Source organism: Trachurus trachurus, assembly GCF_905171665.1.
Source record: "Trachurus trachurus genome assembly, chromosome: 24".
Taxonomy (NCBI): domain Eukaryota; kingdom Metazoa; phylum Chordata; class Actinopteri; order Carangiformes; family Carangidae; genus Trachurus; species Trachurus trachurus.
Genome location: NC_139910.1, coordinates 19,407,226 through 19,432,580, shown reverse-complemented (window position 1 = coordinate 19,432,580; position 25,355 = coordinate 19,407,226). Strand labels below are relative to the sequence as shown.

Here is a 25,355-nt window from a genome sequence, read left to right as displayed (position 1 = left end):
CTAAATATATGTTCATTAGTAATGGCTTCAGTCTAACTTCACTTTGTACCTGATTTTTGTCGATTTGACAATACTGTTCAACCTACAACTGTGCATGATGAATGGGCAATCTGTGGTAATGATACATGCTTGAGATTGCTTTGCCGAGAAACACAGCACAAGTATTACTTTTTAATTTGATTTATCGCACTTTACTCTGAGCATATGTGAGGGCTAAAAGAATCCACACCCACACAGAGGAACACCTGGCACGCACACACCACTTTTCTCTCATAATTCACACACACACACACACACACACACACACACACACACACACACACACACACACACACACACACACACACACACACACACACACACACACACACACACACACATACATACAAATGCACACACACACACACACATATAAACACTGCAAAGATGAACAAATAAACAGGTAAACAGAACTAGCAGGATTATGTTTCAGTCCCTCTGTGGTGGTTAAATGCCGTCAATCATTTCCCTGAATCTGTTTTGAATATTTTTCCCTCGCTGGCTGCAGCAGAGAAACAGTGTGTTGTGTAGTGTGGGAAAGCGGAGCGAGCCTGTCGGTCTGCTCCCGCTGCCTCCTCACACACAGGCAGGAGTGCCACGACAGCAGTTTTTCTTCCACTGTGTGGACCGAGCAGCTCCTCCTTTATAGGGAAACATCTTCCTCAACACGTCCACTGTCAGCCTCACTTCAGCTATTGCTTGTCAGCATGATATCCTCCTGGGAGATAAGGGAGGGATGCCCTATAGAATGACAGTCTGTCAGGCCTGCAGGCAGGAGAACAGTCGAGCTGACCAGTGAAAAAGAGAGAGAATGGGAGAGAAAGAGAGAGAGAGAGAGCTTTGGTTCTCTCACTATCTCCATCTGCCTTTGATAGAAGCCGAGATGGAGCTTGTAACAAGCTGCATTTGAATATTTTAAAGAGGGCATCCATGACTTTTGATGTACAGACCCTCATGCAAATCAAGCAGAAGATCCCGGTCCCAGAGGGGACTGTATCCCTTTATTCCTCACACTAGGTTTTTTTTTTTCTTTTTAATAAATCGAAATGAACTCTTCACACTCCCTTTGAGACCCCCCCTTCACCCTGAAATGCAAACTCCTCTACCACCCACATATGAGCTTGAGCATGTGTACACCATGATTTAGTCCTGTGTGTGTGTGTGTGTGTGGTCCTACACCCACCAAAGAAATCACAGAGCTAATTGTGCATGTTGTCTCGGGGTTAACAATGAAAAGCAGGGGAATTAGGCTCAGGTTGCAGGTAATTCCAGGGTTTGGTAGCGAGTAAAATGATCATAGTTAAAGGTGAGTAAAGCAGAGTGACTTCTAGAAAAACAATCCCTGGAAACAGAGCTGCTCTTGAGACCGAATTAATCTGAGCTGTAATGTTAAAGTGAAAGTCACATAAATACAATTTAAAACAACGTCATGGTTTAACGGTTACGTTTTTCATGCAATAACTTCACCGCATGCAGCTTTCAAGCTAGGAAATGTCGGCGGCATTTTCAAATTTGTGTTATGGTAAATTTTAAAATCTTTTTAATTTGTTGATTTATATTATTTATTTATTTTTTTAATTGTTATATCAGAAAAAATAAAAATAAAAAATGAAAATTGTCCTTGTGTTGAGGGCTGTTCCAAAAAGTTGAACTGTTGGCTCTTCTTGCTTTCTTCTTCTCAGTCCATTAAAAAACAGCAGCCTGATACACCTAGATAGAATATTAGCAAAAAAAAAATCCAAATTTGATTCTAATTTTTTTGTATAAGAGAGCTTTTCCTGTTTTTTTGTCTTTCCCTTAAAGTTTTATATCGCTCTTGAATGGTAGTCCTGGTTTTTATCTCTTTAAAAATCAATTTATTTTATTTTTCTGCCCTTGTCAAACACTTTGTAACAAGTGCTCAATGAGTCCTATTGTAAAGGCTCAAGCTAAAAAGCTCAGTTAGCTGAAAAGAAGCTTGTGATGAGATTACACTTCACCGTAAAATATACTAGTTTGCTAAATCTCCAAGAGGAGATACTTTTTATGCCAGTGGTTGTGTTAACAAACAGTTAACTTTCTACGCATCTGGCAGACACAGATTTAGCATTCGTTGTTCTGTTTGCATTTCCAGTCGTGTTGCTGTCCACCAGACGAAATGTGAGCTCTGCTTTGCATCCACCAACCTCCTGAGTGTCATGACGCCAAGGTTGCACAGTCACGTAGAGTTTGCCAATGTGTATGTGCTTTAAATCCCTCTGCGTGGGATTGTGGATTTCTCTCTCTCTGGTGAACCTGCTGCAGCTCAGTGTCTCATCAGCAGAGATGGAGGCGGCCTGTAAGACTTAACTCGAGTAAAAGTGATTCAGACAGTTAAAACAGAGTAAATGTGTTTAAATTTGAAGAGTGAAGGGGAGAAGTTAAATGTAACATTATGATAATAATGATCATTTTATGAAGAAAGCATCTTTAGGCTGCATGCGATCTGTATATGAATTATAATTTTCAAAACACACTGTTGAGAACTGCTGTAAAAGCAACCAATAAACTGCAGAGAGGCACTCTGCCGCCTGTGCAACTGATAATTACAACACCTCAGCAGGTGTCCATAGACTTTATGTAGCAATTTTAAGTTACATAAATCAAACAGCTGCCAATTCTGCTCGAATAAAGCGTCAGGGGAAAAAAAGTAGGACAGAATAGATCCAGAAACTGGGCACGAAAAGTAAAATTGAGCAGCTGGTTAGAATATGCTACTCTGAAAATAAATGTGCAACACTCCCGATACAATGAAATTGATTTCCATAATCATCCACCTCACGTAATCCTACCATTAAAGACGCTGACTGTGAATGAGTCGGTGTTCTGTTCCACAGTAAACGGCAGATGCCTTGCCAGGCTCCTGATGTAACAGCTATGAAAAATAGATACAGGCTGAGTGGACGGCCAAAGACAATGGGTTTAATGTGAATCAGGTGTACTTGGCAAGACATTTTAGCTCAACGTTGCTTTTTGGGTTCACTGATTTCCACCGGTGCTACTCCCACACACACACACACACACACACACACACACACACAACGGACAGCCAGGAGTCTATTTACAGACGCTTGAACTGCCGAGCTTTTCTCGCCATGCAAAAAATATCTCCACTATAAGGCCCAGTCATGCATAAACATGAGGCCTGAAAGTATTGCCACATTTTTATGTATTGATACAAGGGTTGTGGAGAAACAAAGTGCTTCTGAGAGCTGACCCTTACCATTTCTGATAGTTAGCCTGCAGCTCCTCACGTCAAATATATTTTCAGTCAGCACAGAAAGAGCTTGATGTCAGGGTGTTGTTTTCCCTTGATATACTGGAGGAAGGGCCCTGTAAGCATAACCCACTCTTTCTGAACTTTGTGACTTTATATATTCACATTTACATAAGTGAGTTTAAGTTCAGATGTCACAGCTTCACAATGAAAACAAGAGTACAGCCTTTAAAACGAACACACAAATTAGGAATTTGACCCCCACTTATTCAAGGGGTTATGAAATGCTACTCATTCCTGTGTGTATTTCATCGCCAATCACACACGGTGTAAAACCAACGCTTGAAAAGACTAAAAAAAAAAAAAAAAAAAAACAAGTTCTAACTGCAGGGCTCAGAGTCAAAAGCAGGGTAATTACAGGTATTGATTCACAGCTTCAATTATAGAAGGAAAAAAAATGACCTGGTGCTGGTTTTCTGTTCCTCTCGGTGTTTTTCTTTTCCAGAATGCAAATAATTCATCAGGTAATCATGTACCTTGTTTTTATTGTCTCCTTATACTGTGAGAAGAGATTCAAGTGTTGCTTTTTGACCATGTGGCCAGGCCAATAGAGAAGTCTCATGTATGGATGGATTATGAGGCAGTGGGCCCCTGGGTGCAGACATGTGGAAGGGCCCCTCTGCAGCAAGACACCCAGGTTCCAAGAGGCACAAAGCAAGTTGTGTTTTTGTGGATGTTTTGCATCTGTTTGTGGTCATTTAGTTTCTCTTTGTGTTTTTATTGCTCCTTTGTGTCTCTTTGTGATTATGTAGCATGGATTTGTGTGTCTCATGGTCATTTTGTGCATCTGTCATTTTTCAACTCGTGATTTTCATGTTTTTCGTTGTCAGTTGATAGTTATTAGGGTGTTTGTATTGTTATGGGTTATTCGTCATCTCAGTGATTTACTGTAGCGTATTTGTGGCCATCTTACATTTCAATGTTCACATTTGCAGTTCATTGTCATTTTTTACACATTGTTTTATCCCTGTGTTGTCTCTCTATTTTTCTGTCCCCTTCATTTTGCATCTGTGTAGTTTTTTGAGGTTATTTTATATTTTTGTGTTTTAGTTTTATATCTATATCATTGCTTCGTGTCATTTTGTGGTCATTTTGCATGTCAGTTTTCAACTCCTTTTTTTCTGTCTTTTGTATTGCTCTTATGTATTTCTATGGTCATTTTTTATCTCTGTACTTCTTTTGTGTGGTTATTTTGTCTCTGTGATTGTTTTACATTTCTCTAGTTGTTTTGTGTTTTTCATTCTTTATTGTTTTTCTGTTTCTCAGTCACTTTCTGTCTCTGTAGGCTAATTCAGTAACCCATCTCTGCTCTCGAGCCAGGCAGCCACATAAGAATCTCATCATGGTTTAGCCTGCGGGTGGGTGTGTGCGCTGCCACCTTAACAGGTGGAAGAAGAAAAAGGGATGTCGGTTAGGGAAGTGGATGTGGACAGAGTCTTTCCAGCTGTCCACATGGTCAGTCAAGAGAATCTTTCAGCAGGTTTAGCTAAGGAATAGCAGTGACATGCTGGGATAGAGGCAATAGTCCCGTCACCGGTGATGCCAGTGGAAAATCTGAAAGGTCTTGTTCTCAGTAAATTGCCAGAAAAAGTGGATTCCTGTGGCTGTGGTTTATGGCGCATATCCATCCAGACAGTATGCTTCACAAGGAGCAGTGGAATCCTAAAACCTTTAGTTTCTGAAGCCAGAGGTCAATATGTTCATGTGAGAAACACACTCTGGTTTTAATTAGGTTGTGCTGCTTTTGGAATTATGAATTTGATGGAGCTTTCAGGGCAGCGTTCTCTTGGGGTGTTTGGTCCTATAAAGGTTAAACAAACTGCAAAATATAAACAGTCAGGGGACTTCAGACAAGGTTAGGAGATGCCATGCTCAGGCAGGAGATTGATGAAACTCTTTCCTAGTCACATAGGTAATTGTACACCTATAAAAAAAAAAAAAAAAGTGCGTGTCACAGTGCCTATAGCCAACTATCAGACCAGCTGTCCTCTGGAGACTCAGGAGTTTGTAAGGGATGAAACTGCTCTGATGTCAGTCTATGAGTGCAGCATCTCAGAGTCCCCGCGGTGCGTTTAATACATCCCTAGTACAAGTTAGTGCTCCGTTATTCCCCAAAGACAGATTGACAGCTCACCCTAGAGGTGAGAACAAATTAATTAGTCTGCCATATTGGTTAGAAATCATGCATTTTTATTTCAAGATAAAACTTGGCAAATCATTAGAGAACCACGGAAATACTGGAAAACCTGAGTCGAAGCCCACCTTTTTTGTGTCTTGAAGCTATATGAAAGCATAGCAATGGGATTTAAGAAGATAATTGATAGTTAAAGCAATTGATAGTTATATATTAAGGCTGTCATGCTTTTAGGAATAAAAAAGAAGTACGTTCTTTCTTTCATGTCTTAAAAGGCTCTTCATTTTTCAATTACACGAAATATTCACAGATAGATGTAATGCTATTTGTGACATTATATTGTGTTTTTACCCTTTAAACATGTATTGAACTCTGATAATGTATTAAAATCTCCTTAATATAATATTATCCATTAATTTATTCATTAAAAAATGAATGAAAAACATGAATGTGAGGGAAAGTTACCCCTCAGTTTAAGGGGTATACTGACATACCCCAAATACATAAGTGCAATACTTTTTTATTATCTATTTCATTTTATTAGTTTACCAATCAAACCAATGTATTTATTTATTTTTAATTTACCCCATATAATAACTTTATTTTCTGTATTCTTATATCAAAGGGATTACCGGTACTACTACTTGTATATGAGGATATGAAATTAATAACATTATGAAATACCCATATCAAATATGATATGTATATCTATATGAACATATTTATAGACAGATTTTTTAACTGTATGTCATAATTTAGTTTATACTAACAAATGAAAATATACAAATTCGAAATGCTTACATAAGTTTCACTTTTTAAAGTATGTATGTGTATACTCCGAATTAATGTGTAAATTAAAACACTAACAAAAGGTGTTTCAAATTAAGGGTAAGGGAGGTAAAAAGTGTTTTTCTCTCTACAATAGTTAACAAGCTATGTCCCATTTTTAGCACCCATGTATTATTCTGTGTCTCTAATCAAGGTCACTGTGGTGGTTTGGCATTAAAAGCCTTTCTCGAGATGAAGCTCTTGAATCTTGTGGGATCATTCAAGGTGCTACAGGAAATGGTTTTCTATGAATGGCAGTTTCATCAAATGCTAAGCTTACGTAACCAATGTGAACAAATAGTAATGAGTAATGAGACTGGTTGATCATTCAAGGTGAGAATTTAATGATTCTTACTTCAGTGTGCTCCATTTACACAGAACACAGTGCTGTCAAGTCACAAAGGCATTGCCTTTAGGCTGTTAATGAGTTTGTATGGGGGTGCTAGCGCCAAATATACTTTTTGGGTGACCCACATTGTTTTTTTTTGTTTTGTTTTTTTTTCTCAGGCAATTTAACACTTAGCTTTGTACCTTTTAATGTTCTTTACTGGACCGGATAACAACTTCTTTAAATCTATTGTGTTGTGCATTATTAAACTGCATTATTAAACTGTTTGCATTGCAAGCTGCTGGGCCCAGGTGTGGCCACACTGCCTGCCCAACCCTCACACCATGGTGTGCATCCATGAGGTATGTACTTCTACATGCATCTCCTGCAGAATGGGAGCTGGGAGCTGCTGAGCAGGTCACCCCCTCAGGATGTGGAGCTGCAGACACACCACATCAGCTGCAGCCATTTTTGGTCTTTCTCTGTAATGTAAATGTACAGGAAAGTATATGTTTAAATGATCAAAGTAAAGGTACAGGTACAAAAGAAGAAAACTTTGTTATTAAAGGTCCAGTGTGTAAAATGGAGGTACTTTGAGATTCAGATTCTAGATTGCAGCGCTCACTCGCACTCACCCCTCCCGTTGGCAAAGTGACGGTGGCCTCTGAGGACAAAAAAAACGCGTTTATGACGACTGGGAGTATTTCAGGAGCATGGAGGGATGAGGTGAAGATCTAAACCATTTAGCGCTGTGTCCGCTGTGTCCAAACAAATTTTATTTCATAGCCATTACACACTTATACATATACTGTATATTCATGGGTAGTATTTTCAGATTTTGCCAATAAACCTGGCCAATTATTACACACAGGAACTAAATAAGACATTTCTTCAACTGGTCATGATAAACTAGAGTAAATTAGGTATCAACATGGTGATAAAATAAACCATGTCATTACCATTTTATACACGAAACTATACAATACCTGCAATGTCAGATGTCAAATTTATGACCCATGAGTGTTAATAGAAAATCATTTTTACAAATAGGTGAAAGATGAAAAACATTTGGTGGTTACTTTGTGGATTCATCTCACCACAGCCCACAATTAAGTTAAATCTATATCCCCATGAAGAGTTCATTCATTTCCTGTTACCATTAAGTTCACACTCAGAAATCCTCTACATTTAGTATGCACACTGTTTGGTTTGGAATATTCTCATACTACACAGTCAAAAATGAATGAGTAGTAAGGCTTACTTGGCTTCTGTCGTCTAAATTCCCCACAGATTACGACTCTCTCATTTCCTTGAACTTGATATCACACTCTTGAATCTGACCTTACTTTATATGTTCCACATGAAAAACAACTCGGTTTGTCATTGCTTTCATTGCTGTAAGTCAGCAACAGAAGAGACTGTGAGCTGAATGCCTTGCCTGTTACTATAGCTGCAGCTGAATCTACAGATGATGAGAAGGTCGACCACAATGATGATGATGATGATGATGATGATGATAATGATAATGATGAAGAGGCCCCAAGGCTGCGTCACTGGAACTTAAATGTCTCGGTCTTCTAACATGTTCATATACAGATGACAAAATATCCACTTGACACCAATTAACAATGTAATAATCAGTAATCAGGTCAATTAATGAATGTCATTCTCTAACTTATGGGACTTATACTGCTGTAGGTGTTGAGGTGTTAAGTGCTCTTGAGGGGCTGCTATACATATCTCACACCACTAGATGTCACTTCAGGTACTGTACAACCCATCATCAGCCGTGACAAACTCATGCCTATATACAAACTTATAGTCAAGCAACCTTTTCACTTTTGGATGGTCACTAATTGGAAGGAGCTCATTTACATATTCTATTCTACTTACACAAGCTTTCTTCAACTATATGTTTGACTGTGATTCCAGCCGGCTCCTCAGTGGTCCGTATGTGCGAGAGAATAATATGTACCCATCACCCAAGGTCCCTTACCCACAACAGTACCATAACATCTGCTGATGGAATTTGTCTCTTGCCCACTATGACAGATCCGAGCAATCTGGAGCCCAAGGACACAGGACATAGACCTTGCCAAAGGAAGATGATAGACTCATCCACACATGAACTACAACTGAACCAGGAAATCACATTTCAAAACCTTTTCTTTCCCTTGCTGCCTTTTTCTTCCTTTCCTTTCCGTTTCTTTGCTTAGCTTTCATTTCCTTCTTCCATCCTTCCATCTTCTATCCTTTCCTTTTTCCATACATTTTACCTTTTTTTTTTTTACATGTTCTCGCATATTCTTTCACTTCCATTTCTTGCTCTAATCTTTCTGTTTGTATCTTTTGTCACACATGATCCTTTCCTCTCCTTTCCTTTCCTTTCATTTTTCATTTGGTAATTTACTGTAAAATAGAGATGAGAGGACAGAAACACTAAAAATACTACTGTACATAGTAACAACACAACATATCTCTGCAATTAAAGACCGCCCTTCAGCCTGTAATATGTCTTCGGTGTTTCACGTCTAGGTGGAGAACCACAAAAATGCAGCGTGGAGCTCCAAACGTCCTCCTCGCCCCGAAGCTTGTTCAACTGTTTGGGGTTTTTTTTTTCAGCTGAATGACATCAGTCACGCGCCGGTTTCTTCAGAGGAGCCGATATTTTTAGCTGATTGTACGAAACAAGCTTGTAAAGCAGGATTTGTATTTCGCATTATGAGGTCACAGAGTTGTTCCCAAACAGGGGGAAAGTTTAGTGAAATGACTGGAGCCGGTGCGTGATTGGTGGTCATTCTGCTGCACCCTCATTACCCTTGGCAGCAGTGTGTACAGTCATAACCTCTGCAGCTATAGCAGGACTTGGACAGCTGATGCATTTCTCTCCCGTTCCTCTCTCTCTCTCTCTCAGATTGTCTCTGCCTTGTTTCCACTTGCCGCTTCTCTTTGCCAGCTCCCGCAGCCACGCTGTCGGATTCACCACACACATTGAAGTACTGTTAAATTAGCTAAGTATACAGTGAAATGTCTCCTCTGAAAGAGCCCTGTTTGTATATCCTGTGACCTCAGCACACCTTTTTATATTGCAATCAGTGGAATTAGCCTAGAGCTAAAGGCACTCTGCGGCTTTTTCTAAAACACCATGACCTACTGGGGCTAGTAGCCGTGGGGTAGCAAACATTTTTACACTGCTGTCTTTTGAAGTGGGTATGAAAGGACCTAAATTTAACTTAGGTAAATGCTCAGACTTTCATGAAAACATATTTTGAAGGGACTCTTCAAAATGTGTTTTCCACCTATTTGTTTCTGCCCAGGTTTGTGTGTGTTTGTTTTTTTGTCTTTAACACTTTGGCCCTAAAAAAAATAAGTTCCACCCACAAGTAGCCACTACCACCAACCACTATAATCACTGTCTGAGAGCTACCACCACCCACTTCCACGTGGAGGATGCAACAGAGGGATGAACACTGTTGGAAAGGCAAGGGAGGTCAGAGATGGGCGTCTGCACGTGTTGTATTTTTAGTCAGGTTTGGATTGGCTGAAATTTCATGGCTTGAATAACCATCAACACATAATGAAACACTGTGTTTACCCTGCACTCAAAGGCAACTACATGTATTATGACTTTTATTTTCAGAAAGAAACATGAGGTTGAAATTCAGGATCAAATGCTGTCGTTTGGTAAATTGAACCAACACAGTTTGATCACATTTATTTCAAAAAGAAAACAAAGACTCACAAAATGACCCCCCCCCCCCCAACTCCAACACACCAGCACAGCTTGCACCCCGAAACCCCAATTTAATGTTGACTGAACTTGTTGTGACAGCAATAAAAACCAGTGGCTCGAGCTCTTAGAATAAAACTCAAGTGATAAGGCGCAAATGTGTCTCTGTCAACTTTATGTAGTAATCAGATTTTTTTACATTTAAGGGCAGCATAACAGATTTAAAATATATTGCTGACATTTTATCACCTTATAACGTTATTGTGATGAACAACAACAGTTTTGACACATCCAGGAGGAACAGACTGTTGAGTCTTTGGTCTCCAAATGAATATAATTCCAACAACTGTTGGATAGACTCCCGACAAAACTCCCTGGCTCCTTACCTTCTGACAGTTTGCAGCTAATCTCTAACTTTATGTCTGTCGTTTAGTCCAGGGATTTTTGCTGATGGTGACTCTGAATCGAACTGATGATGAAGACTGCAAAAAGAGAATAAAATGCTTAAAGTGATAGTAAAATTCAAATTGCACTGATTATCTACTCACCCTCATGTGGACTAAGGGCTGGGAGAAGTTTCAGAGTCCTCCGTGGCTTCTCTGAGTTACAGGGGGTCTCGGCGTAGCAGTGCATGTCCATATAACGGTTGCAAATGGATACCAACTGTCTTCGTAACAAAAAGACACACCAAAAAACATCCAAATACCTCCATGCTGCTCGTATGTAATGTCCGTCTTGTATTGAAGCCTCGAAATGCGAAATTGTTCCGGAAAAAAATTAAATACGTCTATATTTCAAGCTTGTTTGTAGCGGAAGCTCCTCTTCCTGGTCCGTCCAAATCTCGCGCGATTTGCGCCGGTGTCAGTAATCGCACTGACGCCGGCACAAATCACCATTTGCAACCGTTATATGGACATGCACTGCTACGCTGAGACCCTCTGTAACTCAGAGAAGCCACGGATAACTCTGAAACTTCTCCCAGCCCTTAGTCCACATGAGGGTGAGTAGATAATGAGTACAATTTGAATTTTGGGTGAACTATCCCTTTAAGTGCACTAAACTACAGTGATCTTATAACTATAAGCAACATCTCTCACATAACAGATGTAAAACATGGTTTCTGAATTTGGGGAGGTCATTGGAGAAAAATATATTCTCCTATTTATTCACGTGAGGTTTTTCATTTTTTTTATGTGGACCACTAAGACTTCACAGCCTCCATCTCTCAGCATCATCAGATTACCGAGCTGTTTACCGTAACCAGAGGGTTGCAGGACATGCAAACATGTGTTTCTTGCATATCCTGAATTTTCCAACTAGCCCGGCCTCTTGCGTGCATGTAAGCCCACTGAATACGGGACTTTTTTTCAGACGCATTTAAGAAAACAAAAAGGATTAATATTAACAAGCATCTCGCGTTTTGTTCGCCAACGTCTTCAAAGCAAATTCTCAACACAGTCAAACAGCACGGCGTCACAAGTTCAGCTGTTTGAAGTCACGGGAGAGAAGCGTTCTCTGCTGCTGAGACAATTGTGTTTACTAACGGACCTCAACTTGATTACAATTCAAAGAGGCAGTCCCACAATGCTTATTCACTGTGGAAATATGACCTAAATTTTCAGTCAGGGAGGCTATGCTTTGAAGTTTGAAATTAGACTTTTATTCTTCCCTTTAGAAGGAGGCAGCTTATCAAACACTTCTTTTATTTGATTTTTAATATTGAAGCTTTTAAAGACTCAATTAGCCACATCTCTGGGCTTGTCATGGAGCTACTTTAGTCTTAGATTTAATAGAGGGCCGTTCAGAGTGAAATGGTTGACGGCTTTGTGACATAAACAGGCTGTTGGAGTTGTTTCTTGATGCACGGCAGCGTATTTCAGAAAGACAGCGTGTTGTAAAGTATTACGGCTCTGAGAATGACACCTTTCAGATTTCCTGGGCCATCACGCTGCAACATAAACATCTGGGTGCTGGGCGAGTGCATGAAAACCAATCCAGCTCCAGTCTGTTAAAGTGCTGTAAACCAGCATGGCAGAGAGAAGAGAGAACAGGGTTTATGTAGCACACAAAACAAAACAGTGAGAAGGTGTTTTACTCTGTATATAAACTGTGATTTAGTTTAGCTGCAGCGCATAACCAGCTCTTACCATGGGTGAACTCAACTCTGCCAAGAGAAATTGAGTGTTTTTTTATTTGTGTGAGTAAATTTTGTTTTTTCTGAAGCTGAATATAAGCAGGTAAATCTCTTTTTTGCGCATTAGTTTTATAGTCACCATGCAGTTCTTTCACAATATCCTATCTGTCCTGGATGGAAACACAGTAGAAAAGACAAAAGACATACATTGCAATACACAGGGGTCATTCACGGTGGAATAATAATACTCATTGTGGTCCACACTGTAAAGGATAAATAGCACTTCAACTCAGGCAAGACGGAGTAAAAAAAAAAAAAGAAGCTATATTTAGGTACATCATTAACTCAATAGTGTGCTTAAGCACCACTTGAGGCACTTTTCTATTGAAATGTTCCATGTTATGCTAATTATTGTATATTAAGTATTGTTCATTTGACTCTGTTATCTTACAGTACTAGTTGGTGAGATTTTACAAAGCACTTGATCAGTTCACTGTATATATGATGTATTGTTCCAAAATTGATGATGACAAAATTATATAATACTGAATAATATAACATCTATTGTGGTTATTTTGTGTATGTATACATTGCAGAGAACTGCAGTGGCGTATTTAAGTGTGTTTTTTAACATGGAACTTTTGCTTGCAAGTTATATAGGCTAATGATACATGACAAAACCACACACACTTTGACTTTACTGACACAAACCTGAAATTTATACATCGACTCAGCCACAAATCATAATGTTACACACATGAACAGATCTCGGTACACAACCAACACTGTAATAATTATTAATTGCCTACACTCATTTTTCCTGAGTTAACTGAAGAAGAGAACAGGTTTATAAATGTTGCACTGATGTGCTGGAAGCAGATGCTTAATTAGTCCTGTCCACATCGGGCCCAATGCCCTCGCAGAGGGAAATTTTACAGCAGCTCTCTCCTTTTTTTCTTTTTTGCTTTCTCACAAATGATCTAATATTCAAATGGGTCAGATGAGGACGTTCTTCTGATCCATGTTCTCCACTCCCAGGGAAGATGTATCCCACCCACACACGTCTTTGAAACCGACTGAAACCCCATCCATAACTTACTTTAAATCTAATAATTTTTTCTTTACCTTGAGTGGTCATTTAAATCAGAGCTTGAAGGCAGATATTATATGGAGGGAGAATCATATAATATATCCTAAAGTTTGAACTAATCTACTTAGAACTTTTCTCCTGATTCTAAGACTTAGCTTGAGGCTACTGATTAGTTTCTTCTTTACTCTCAGAGCAACGTGTGTAGTTCATCACATTGGCAGACCGGGCTGTAACTTTGCTGTATAGGCCTACTGATATGGAAGCTGGTTATGAAGAGGTTATTTCAAGAAGTTCCTCATCACAGGCAGCTACGAGTGCATATAGTGGCTCTAAGACATAGTTCACTTTTGCCCGACACACAGGGACAGTTCTCTCATTGAGATTGTGCTTTTTTAAAAATTAACTTGCAATTAATTACATATAGGCCTGCAGTGAATATGCATATGACATATAATTACAGTATTTCACTCCTACCAGGTCTCTGCTGGCATGATGGAGTGCTTCATACAATACAGCACCATCTGTTAACATCCCTAGAAGGAAATCAATGTCTTGTAGTCTACTGCTCCCTAGAGTTTACACATTTACACTGCAGCTTGTGTTTGGTATCAGGTGAACAGCAACTCTGCAGCAACAGCAGAATGGACAGTTTAAGACAATCCATATGTATTTATGGAATATGGTTACATAGGAAATAAAAAACCCATATCTTAAAATTTGCCTATAACATACAAATGTATATTTATGTATCTATGCAAATAGACATCCCAAAGAGTAGACCTGTTTTATAAGAAGACACATGCATATGGAACTTTTTTGTAAGCTATGTGTTGTTTCAATAAGCTTGCATAGGATAACCTAAATATAACATACCATGCAAAGATGTATCTGATAGATTATATTAATAGCTATATAGGACATTGGAAAAATGTCACTGTATCTTTAGCCTATATGCTAATTAACAGATAGGCTATTAGGCCTATCTAAACAAATTAGGCCTACACCATATAAAATTAGTCAAATTGTACATAGCCTGATATGCAAATTTGATCACTGATATTTAATATGTGGGTAGGCTTCACTAGGAACCTCAGGCTTAGGATCAGAGTTTATGCATGAGAATAGTTTCCAGCTACAAAATATGTAGGCCTAGACCTACCCTAATAATTGTATCGTCAATTTTAAAAAAAAAGTGATATTTATCTGATTTTGGTTATAGGTAGCTATTGCAATTTGTTATTATATGGTATTTTCTAGGGAAGTCATAAAATGAAATAAAATATAAAACAATGTGGTTATACAAACATCTCTTGTTACCTTTAGTCAGGTTTTTAAAAAATAAAATAAAATAAATCTTTGCTGCTTAGACTTCTTTTTCTTGTTTATTTGTGTTCCTTTCACCTATTACTTTATGGATCAATAGTTCGCCTATCTTCCAGTGATTGTTCCAGTCCACTTGGACCGTGCTGCTGTGGACTCAGGTACAAGACTCAGGACCTCATGGAGTCTTTAGATGTGGAGTCAGCTGAGCTCAATTTGAAGTCAGTGCGCGAAACGATAGGAGGAGGTTTGGCACTTGCGGACCACCGTACAACGTCACTGTATGTTGACGTGTGGCTAAGCCAAGCAGGGAGCTGCTGCTGTCTTGTCAGTCAGCTAACTTAACGCTAGCTAATACTCGTTGTCAGTGAATCGTTGATGGAAGCACTGACAGCTGTCTGACTTTACTAAACGTTTGAACAATGGCAGCTGACTGGGAGGAGATCCGCCGGCTCGCCGCCGACTTCCAGAGAGCACAGTTTGCTGACACGGTGCAAAGGTGGGTGCACCCAGTGCTACATGCAGCTGCTAGCAGCAAAGCTAATATTGGCTTAACATGAAACAGGTCTTTAAAAAGTAACTCCAGCTCCGGTGCTCATGAGTTGGATCCTTTCTGTTAAACAGCTGCCATTATTACTACTAATAATAATAAGAAAAGCACTACATGTGTAAATAAGTGACAGGTTAACGCCCTAAATGACATTAAACGTGAACCTTCCCACAGGCTGTCGGAGAGGAACTGCATTGAAATCATTGCAAAACTGGTTCAGGACAAGAAGCTGGATGTGGTGCACACACTCGATGGAAAGGAGTACATCACCCCGGCACAGATCAGCAGGGAGATCCGAGATGAGCTCTACGTCCATGGAGGTCAGTGTCCCAACCAGAAACCAGCAGAAAATAACAACACAGGCTCCAGACAAGTGTCACTGTCACTGTCATCTGAGGGGCCTAATTAGAGCATAACCAAACCTACACACCATCTATGATATACAAATGATTTTAGCTGCAGTATGGTCAGTGATAACAGTGACTCAGTCCTGTCATTTTACTTCACAGGGCGAATCAACATCGTGGACCTCCAGCAGGTGTGTATTATCTAAATACTGATTGTTGACAGCTGTGTCATGTACCATAATGTTGTGTAATAGCAGGCTATGATCCAGACTAATTGTCTCTTTTTCTTGATCTTCTTCCTGACAGATTATCAACGTGGACTGGGTCCATGTTGAAAATAGAGCAAGTGACATCGCAAAGTCTGATAAAGGGGTTCAACTTGTGCTGGGACAACTTATTGATGAGTGAGTACAACACTTTCACCAAGTGTACAGTAGGTTTGACGCTGGCCAAATATAAACTGTATAATGAATAATGAAAACAAATATGGCATCAGACACCTGCTTTTTATTTTATTGGTCTCGGTAACAAATATGCTCATAAGTAAGCAATAAAATTGAGGTTTTGATGTGTTGTTGTCAGCATTACAGTAGACCACCATAACATAAATATTTACATTTACATTATAAACCTGCAAACCACACATTTTTTGAATCGGTTACATTAAACTAGATCCGTTATCAAAATTTAACATCCAGTCGAGCAGCAATCAGATCTTTAATAAGCATAGTAAACTAATGACTCATGGCAATAAAACAGTAACTTTTGTCTTATGTTTATTTTTAACCTCTGAATCCACACGTGTGTTATATTGTATGCTAGCTGAGATGTTTAACATGTCACACATGATAAATACATACTAAATATATTTTACAATGGCTTTTGGGGGAAGATCAGCGCTTAAATCCTCAGTAAAATGAATACATACAGTATATACTGTATACACGTGTGTGTGTGTGTGTGTGTGTGTGTGTTTACAATGTCTTCTTGAAGGATAAAAACCCATCTTCGATATTTTTATATCATCCACTGTACATGATTTTAAACACACAAGAAAATTGCATGATATTGCTAACCATAAACTGAATCGTGCATGTCTTGTGTTGTCTGCAGCACGTACCTGGATCGCTTAGCCGAGGAGGTGAATGACAAGCTGCAGGAGGCTGGTCTGATCAGTATCGCAGAGCTGTGCAAAAGCTACGACCTCCCAGGAGATTTCTTAACTGAGGTGAGATTCACTGCAGCCATTTTTTTCCCCCTGCGTAGATTAATCAGAGGCGGAATCTAAAATGACACGAAAATATATTTTTCTACAGCTGACTCCACTGTCGGAAATAATGTTCTGTGTGCTCTCTGTTGATCCCAGGAGCTGTCGAAGCGTCTCGGGAGGCTCATCCAAGGAGAGATGGACCAGTACAACAGAGGCGTCATCTTTACTCCAGCTTTTGTTGCTCGACACAAAGCCAGAATACGAGGGCTTTTTAGTGCCATCACAAGGTAAACATAGTTGACCTTTTTCATACACTCAGCTAGAAATAAATGTGGCATGTACAGGACAACTTGCTGGAGTCATTTAGAGTTTTATTTTAAGAAAGCTGTCCAACCTTGTCACAGTAACCATGTACAGATGGTCTGCCATCTTGAGAATCATCCTACTTTACATTAAATACCATCCTGGAGCTGTCTCCCCATTTCCTGTCTCTCTAAAAAGTCCTGTCAATTAAAGGGATAGTTCAACATTTTGGCAAATTGGCCCATTGCCATAATCCCTACAGTTTTAGGAGTAAGTTCTTTATCTTTAATTGTCAGTGCAAGCTATTTTTAGAACAGCGCAGAAGAGCAGCTCACGGCTCTGCTCCGCCATTCTAAAAATAGCTTGCACCAACAATTAAAGGTAACGTACTTACTCCTAAAACTATAGGGATTATGGCAATGGGCCAATTTGCCAAAATGTTGAACTATCCCTTTAAAGACAAAAAGCCCCCCAAAATACTTAAAAAAATAAAAATAAATAAATACCATCCTATTTGTCTTGACTCTGCAGGCCAACACCTGTCAGCAGCATGATCGGAGCATTTCGATTTCAGGAACATCTTCTGTACAGTGAGTGGATATTTCACTGATATTTGATAGCTGTTGATATGATATTGAGTTTGTTCTGTTTTAATCAGATGTGGTTTTGTTGTTTCCAGCTGTGTTGGAGGAGTTGGTGAACAATGGGCGCCTGAAAGGAAGTGTGGTGGGAGGACGACAGGACAAAGCTGTTTACATCCCGGATATCTACGCCAGAACACAGAACACCTGGGTGGACTCTTTCCTCCAGCAGAATGGATACTTAGGTAGGATTTATTTGTTTTTCACCCATTTCATTTTACTTCACTTTTGTGCACCTGATATTTTACTGTAAACTTTGTCCTGCAGAGGGAAGGTTCAACTTTCTTCTCCACTCTCCACCGTGTGTTGCTCAGTATAACAGATGAACAGTAGAGGGCAGAAATGAGAAAAATCACAGCACACTTTTGAGTCTTCCCAATATTTCTGCAGACAATTTTAAGATTCCTCATGAAAACTCAGTCTGAGTTCACACCCAGACACTACAAATTAAGTTTTTATGCACTAAATATATCAGATATTTTATAGCATGCTTGTGTTTATAGCCTTGTAAACTTATAAACTGGAGGAAAATTGATTTGTTCATTTAACCTTGATATATTCCTGTGAATTGTACTAAATAAGAAATCTTATTCAGGAGAGACCTGCATGTACATAAGAAAGAACGCTAAAATAATTCATGAACACATAATCAATATAATATAAATAACGAATTAGGTCTCTCCATGAGCATGTTTCAAGCTTTTTCTTTGCTCTTTATCTATATTTCTATTTCAATGCACTTGAGCACTGGGCAGAACATATCGTAACAACATGGCTTTTCAAAATAATGTGTGACATTACGAAAGTGAATAACATTTATTCCACATTTGAGTCCAGATTTATTTTCCTGCATGTAGTAGATATATAGATTATATATAGAGAGAGATTTTTATGAAAAAAATATCGGTTACACCACTTGACGTGTGTCCCTGTTGAGTGTCTGCAGTCGTGTGACTGTAACTGAAGACGTTTTCCTCCTGCAGAGTTTGATGCTCTGGTCAGACTGGGGATCCCTGACCCCACCAGCTACATCAAGAAACGCTTCAAGGCCAATAAGCTGCTGTTCCTCAGAGCAGCCTGCGTGGGTCAGACCCTGGTCGACCAGGTGGAGGCCTCCGTGGAGGAAGCCGTGAAGTCGGCCACGTGGACTGACATACAGGTGCTCGCACAGACCTCAAGTTTGCACAGATTTTTTGTTTTTTCTATAGTTTCTCACATTTTTTGTTCTCCTTTCAACTCCCAGCCCATTCTGCCCAGCTGCCTGTCCATGGAGGACGTCGGGATGTTGATCAGCCAGGCCATGAGGAACACGTCCGTCCAGTCCTCTGCCAGGGTGCTGGGAGGCACGGTGGTCGTCAGTGAGAAATTCATCAGCAACTGTCTGACGTTGTTCGACGAGGCCATGCAGCAGAAAGCTCAGAAGGTCTTCAGCCGTCACACGCCTCCAACAAAACTCAAGCTGGAAAAGCTAAATCTGAAAGGACTCTGTCTAAGCTTTTCTCTCTCGTGGTTATTTAGGAAGTCAAGAACAACCCGGTGTTTCTGATAACTGAGGATGATTTGAAGCAGGCATCCATGCTGACAGAGAGCTCAACACTTTCCAAAAAGGAAAAGAGAGAAGCTGATCGCAAGAAGAAGGCCTCAGGTCAGTAAAAAACACCACCAGCCTCTCATCTACCGACGACTATCAGACATAAGACACAAGTTTATTTATCCCACACAATGGACACATGTGCAAATATAGTAAATAACATTGTACATTGTAATTGTGCATACAATACAGTTATGTGCCAAATTATTTCAAGATTATATACAGTTATTTACAAGAATAGAATAGAAATTATATATACACAGTGTTGATAGTTTTAAGGCAGAAAATAAATTAATGCAAAGATTGGGGGTGTATGGGAGTGTTCAGGAGTAAGGTGTGCAGTTTGTACACAAAAATGAAAGTGTTGGTCATGAATACATAAAGGGCCACTCATGAAAAAAAAACGAGAGGATGGATTTTTTTTCATTATGCACTTTGAGAATAAAGTCGAAATGTCGAGAATTTGAAGAAGGGCATAATGGAAAAAAAATCTCCCTCCTCATTTTTTTTTCATGAGTTGCCCTTATACTCTTCCGTACTCATGTTGGGACTGAACCTGTGTGTTATTTATCTGGGATTACACCTTCTACATGAATGTGTGTCTGTCAGAGGGCAGCGGCAGCGTGAAAGCCGGAGGAGGAGGCAACGCCAGAGAGATCCGGATTCGTAAAACCAAGAAGAAAGGCAGGAGAGACGATGACAGCGACGAGGAGACAGGACCTTCACATCAAAGTAACACTGAAGCTTTTGTTTTGTTTTTTTACCTTCACTGGGACCTGATGTCTCTATGTGCACATTAAGCCTGTTCACCGAGGCATTTTACTGTAACAAGGGGTGTAATGGCTGCTTGGCCAGAAATCTCTCCCCAGGGTTGTTAAGCCTTTTTGTTATCATGGAAGACAAAGTTAAATGTAGAATCCCTGTGAGACTAATTAGCTCGTGTATCACCTTTGCCAAGATCGCAGCAAACAGACTGAAGCCCCCTTCATGGCCCAGGAGGAGATTGAAGCCATCTTAGAGAAGAGAGTGAGCGACTGCCCCGAGGAAATCCTCTCTGAGCTGGCAGAGCATTTAGTCAGGTAAGACACTGATTTTGTGTCCGAGGCTCATTGTCTCTGCTGGAACTGAGAAGTGAGAACAGTAAAGTCCACTCCCCGAATGTCTCTGCAGGCCTCTGACCAAAGCCTACCAGGAGGTGCTGCGGACCGTGTTCATGTCCTCCAGCAGCTCTCCATCGGGGGCCAACAGGAAGAAGAGCATGAAGGATCTGCAGGAGGAGATCACCAACCTGTACAACAACATCCGACTGTTTGAGAAAGGAACCAAGTTCTTCTCTGGTAAATCCTGCTCTCACTGCTACATCACAAATCACACCAGTCACCATCGCCTTAATATTTAGAGAACCAAATAATATAAAGATAACTCTATATAATAAAACTCTATATAAAACTTTAATCATCATAATCATGTAACATTACAAGACAGTTGTTTTCGAGGTGAATGCATAGCCAGAACTACATTCCAGACGCGCTAGTTCCGAGTATTTGCTTTCTGTGTCGTAATGTTACATAATTATATATGATCATTTCACAGCATGGCAAACGTGCAAGTCACAACTTGTCCAAGAGAGCATTTGGAGTTGTTGTGTATTTGATGAGTTTGATGAGGGACAGGGGACCTGTACCGTTCACCTCCATTGTGTTTGCGGATCTCAAAACAACATGCACTGATAATTAAGCAATATATCACGACAGGCCGTGGTATACGCTCATTATACCACCCCCTTAGCTTTTATAATATGGTTACCAATAATGGCAATACGAAAGAGGAATAAGCAATCAATTTCATGTAGTTTTTATTCAACCAGAAATATATATTACCAATAAAATACCCCCACTGTGGAAAATAATAGTCCCACCTCTTTGGACGTGAGCTCTGCATGTCGTCTTTTCCTCAGCTTTTTTTTTTGTTTCAGGTGAAAACCACTGCTCAATCCACTCTACCATTGTTACCCCTCCCCGGAGGTGAAAGTTAACCTTAAATGTGTGAATTCAACTACTTTAGTCTATTTGTTAACGTTGTAAAAACACCCATGGATACATGACAACAAACGTCCATTCATACCAGTCAGAGCGATTGACGCGGAGTGATAGCCTATGCTGTGGTATATGCTCATTATATCACTGTCAACAACCAATCAGAATGCTGGATTTCACCTTTCCGTTTTATAATTAAAGGTAATGAATCTACTACTATGACTATAGGGATTATGGCAAGTTTTAAGTTGAGTTTTAATTGTCAACTTCCTGTGTTCATACAGATGAAACCCAAGTCCACATTACCAAACACATCCTCAAGACTCTGTCCACCGACGTCACCAACATCCTGGTGAACTTCCTGGCTGCCGACCTGATGATGTCTGTGGAGAACCCGAGCTCCATCACCAACGAGGTCAGAAAACCCTCCCCCCCCTTTTCTCACATCCTCTGGGTTTGAAACGAAGAAGAGATAATCAGACAGAGCCTGAGATCACAGTTGTGTGTGTGTCATTGTCTGAAATCCACCACTGGGACTCGTTAGTTTGAATGTGAACGTCTCTGATGTGTTGCCTCAGGTCAGAGTGAAGATTTTGGGGAAACTCTCCGAGGAGACCAGAGGGCCGCTCATGAAGCTGCACAACTGCCTGAACGGCAAAGTGAGTGTGTTTCCCGTCAGTTACATCATCACACAGTGGCTTCAGTGTGAGGGATAGAGAGTAACTTGTTCACCTTGTGTCCATCACAGGCCATCGAAGACTTCCTGACCAACATAGAGAGCTGTGCTGAGGTGTGTGGGTTCATGCTGAAGAAGGGGGACAAGAAGAAGGAGAGGTAGAGAAAACTTTGATTCGTCGTTGTTTTTAACTGTTTGTATCTACACATTTGTGAGTTTGTGTGTGTGTGTGTTTTGTGCAGGCAGTCCCTTTTCCTGCACCGTCAGGCTCTCACCGAGCAGCTCAAGGACACGGAGGACCCGGCTCTGGTTCTCCACCTGACCAGTGTGCTGCTGTTCCAGGCCAGCACCCACTGCATGCTGCACGCTCCAGGCCGCTGCGTGCCTCAGATCATCGGCACGCTCACCGGCCGGATACCTACAGTACGTCTGAAACTCAGTTAATGCTGCAATGTAGGAAGTAGCACTGTGGGAATTCATATCATGATCAATGCACTTGCATGATATAAAGGCCAACAGACATACTTAATAACAGTTATCTGAAATAATAAGAAAATATGTATATGATCTATAGTAGCATGTTTAATTATGTGACATTCACTGCCTGTCCAAAAAAAAAAGTTGCCACTTGGATTTAACTAAGCTAATAGGTAAGAGCCTCCCATTGGATAATTACTGCATAGATGATTATGTTTCAGCTGGCAACAACGTCTTTAACCCTAACTGATGCAGACTCATTTCTTAAACAACAATGTTGGAAGACACATCCTGTGGTTGTGTGAAAGATGTTCATCTGTTTCAGAAAGGTCAATTTATTGGCATCAAACAAATAAAACATCTAAGGAGATTACTGAGACTAAAATTGCATTAAGAACTGTCCAACACATTATTAAAAACTGGAAGGAGAGTGGGGAACCATCATCTTCAAGGAAGAAATGTGGTCCAATTTGACCACAGAGTCCAGACCTTAACCCCATTGAGAATCTTTGAAAAATTAATGCAACTCTGGATGGAAATAAATGTTGTGACACTGCAGAAGCTTATTGAAACAATGCCACAGCAAATGCATTCTGTAATCAAAGCTAAAGGCAGTCCAACAAAATATTAGAGTGTGTGACGGGCAGTGTATAACCTGTGTTACCACGGCGGCATGGTGGCACAGTGGTTAGCACTGTTGCCTCACAGCAAGAAGGTCCTGGGTTCGAATCCCCGGCCGCCCAGGTCCTTTCTGTGTGGAGTTTGCATGTTCTCCCCATGTCTGCGTGGGTTTCCTCCGGGTGCTCCGGTTTCCCCCACCACTAAAAACATGCCAGCTAGCCTGATCCTCCAGTCAGCGCCCCTGACAACGGGCACTGGCTCATAATCTGGAGTTGGTCCCCGGGCGCCGTGGCTGCCCGCTGCTCCTCAGGGATGGGTTAAATGCGGAGAAGGAATTTCACTGTACTGGCTGTATATGTGACAAATAAAGTACCTTTTTTTATTTTCATTGCCCGCACCTGCACAGACAGCTGCTACTATCAGAATCAGGGATAATGTCACAGTATCCCCTTTTCTGTCTCTTCGGGATACTGGAGTATCCGGGTTTCTGAAATCGGAATATGATGTTACATGCACATAGACAAAAACGGGATACTCAAAAACCCGATCATAACCGGGATACTCAAGTCCATGTAAACACACTGAATGACAGCATGATGTTGCTGTATTTACTGTATATACATAACTTTGTCTATAGTATGCAAAATTGAATCATCAATTGTTTTGGATTTTTGGATAATTAATGGTTAATGTTTGTGGCTTCTGTTGGGGTGGGGGCCTCCAAAGTGTCTCCCTTCCCCTCCCATAGTCATGGACCCCACACTGTGAGAACTGCTGAACAACAGACATGTTTATTTGTGCTTCAGTGTGGTCTGAATGCGTCAGCGTCGCCGCTTCGTCTTTTGATTGTTTACATCCACTCTTCAGACAAAGCAGCTGTAATCTCCATCTGCTCCCGTGTCGGAGTAACAGAGCGTTTCGCTTGGTGAGTTAAACTGCTGAAATGTTTGCCTGCGTCCATGTGTTGTTGCAGGAGCAGCAGCAGCTGCTGTCTTCCTACCAGAGCCTGGTGGTGAAGCAGCTGGTGAGCCAGAGCCAGAGCAGGAAGCAGGAGGAGGCGGAGGGCGAGGCCGACGACACGGAGGAGCAGGACGAGGAGGCCAGGGGCGTCCGCTCACAGCTCAGGACCCTGACTCCTCAGGTGAAGGAGCTGGTGCTGTCCCAGAGGAAGACGTCTGTCAACGAGGACTGAACATTTCAACCATGGGAGAAGTGAATGTTGGAACTCTTCTTGTGAATTTACATGTTCGGATAAATACTTAAAAGACTGCTACATCAGCTGTTAATACTTTATTTTGTGATTTATCCGTGTAGACATAATTCTAAATTATAAAAGTAAATTCCTGTGTGGGATGTCTCACTCTAAACCCACATAACATGAACATCCTCAATGAGGCTCTGAATGAATTCATTAAAGCTCACTTATTTCCCTCATGTGGTTCCTTATCTTTTTTTTTTACTGTTTTTTTTTTTTTGTTTTTTTTTAACAGTGTTTTCTCGTGGCAGCCTTTTTACACATGTTAGAGATCTGACCCTTGGAAACAGGACTTAGACAAAACCTTGACTGCAGAAACAGTAAGGAAATGGTGCTTGAATTTAACTTCTCAAAAAATAGGTCCTCTGAAAGCTCACTGTGGACTGAGAAGACCCAGCAGAGCCAAGTTACCTGCCCAATTTCAGCATCATGGCCGAGGTTCTGTGACTATTTCTACCACCACACTGTAATTGGACAGGGAATCAGAGTCTGTAATCAACAAACAAGGCTGCATGGAGGTGAGCAGAAAGAAGCAGCCAGTGGCTTTGGATGATGGGGCAAACTCCTGCTGGGTCCTGGAGGGGGTGGGGGGTGAGATGCTTGAATTCACTGTTGAGGTCTCCAAAGGTGTAGTGGGTTAATCAGCAGATCATGAGGAAAGCAGGCGCCTGTGTGAAAACTGTTTGTCAGATTGTATAATCCAAATACATTTTAACCGTTAGAGGAGTTCAAAATCCCTTTAAATTTCAG

At 40.5% G+C, this 25,355-nt stretch overlaps 1 protein-coding gene across 1 annotated transcript; it reads left to right on the top strand.

Annotated features, from left to right (window-relative positions):
• Positions 1-15,194: 15,194 nt before the first annotated feature.
• ufl1 (UFM1-specific ligase 1) lies at positions 15,195-24,774 on the top strand. The gene is made up of 19 exons (XM_084000420.1): positions 15,195-15,397; positions 15,623-15,768; positions 15,958-15,986; positions 16,102-16,199; positions 16,909-17,023; positions 17,162-17,292; positions 17,840-17,898; positions 17,988-18,134; positions 18,933-19,108; positions 19,193-19,372; positions 19,468-19,594; positions 20,150-20,272; positions 20,499-20,619; positions 20,711-20,877; positions 21,861-21,991; positions 22,155-22,235; positions 22,325-22,410; positions 22,495-22,675; positions 24,324-24,774. The coding sequence occupies exons 1-19, from the start codon at positions 15,321-15,323 to the stop codon at positions 24,540-24,542; spliced, it is 2,394 nt and encodes a 797-aa protein (XP_083856546.1). The 5' UTR covers positions 15,195-15,320; the 3' UTR covers positions 24,543-24,774.
• The last annotated feature ends 581 nt before the right edge of the window (positions 24,775-25,355 follow it).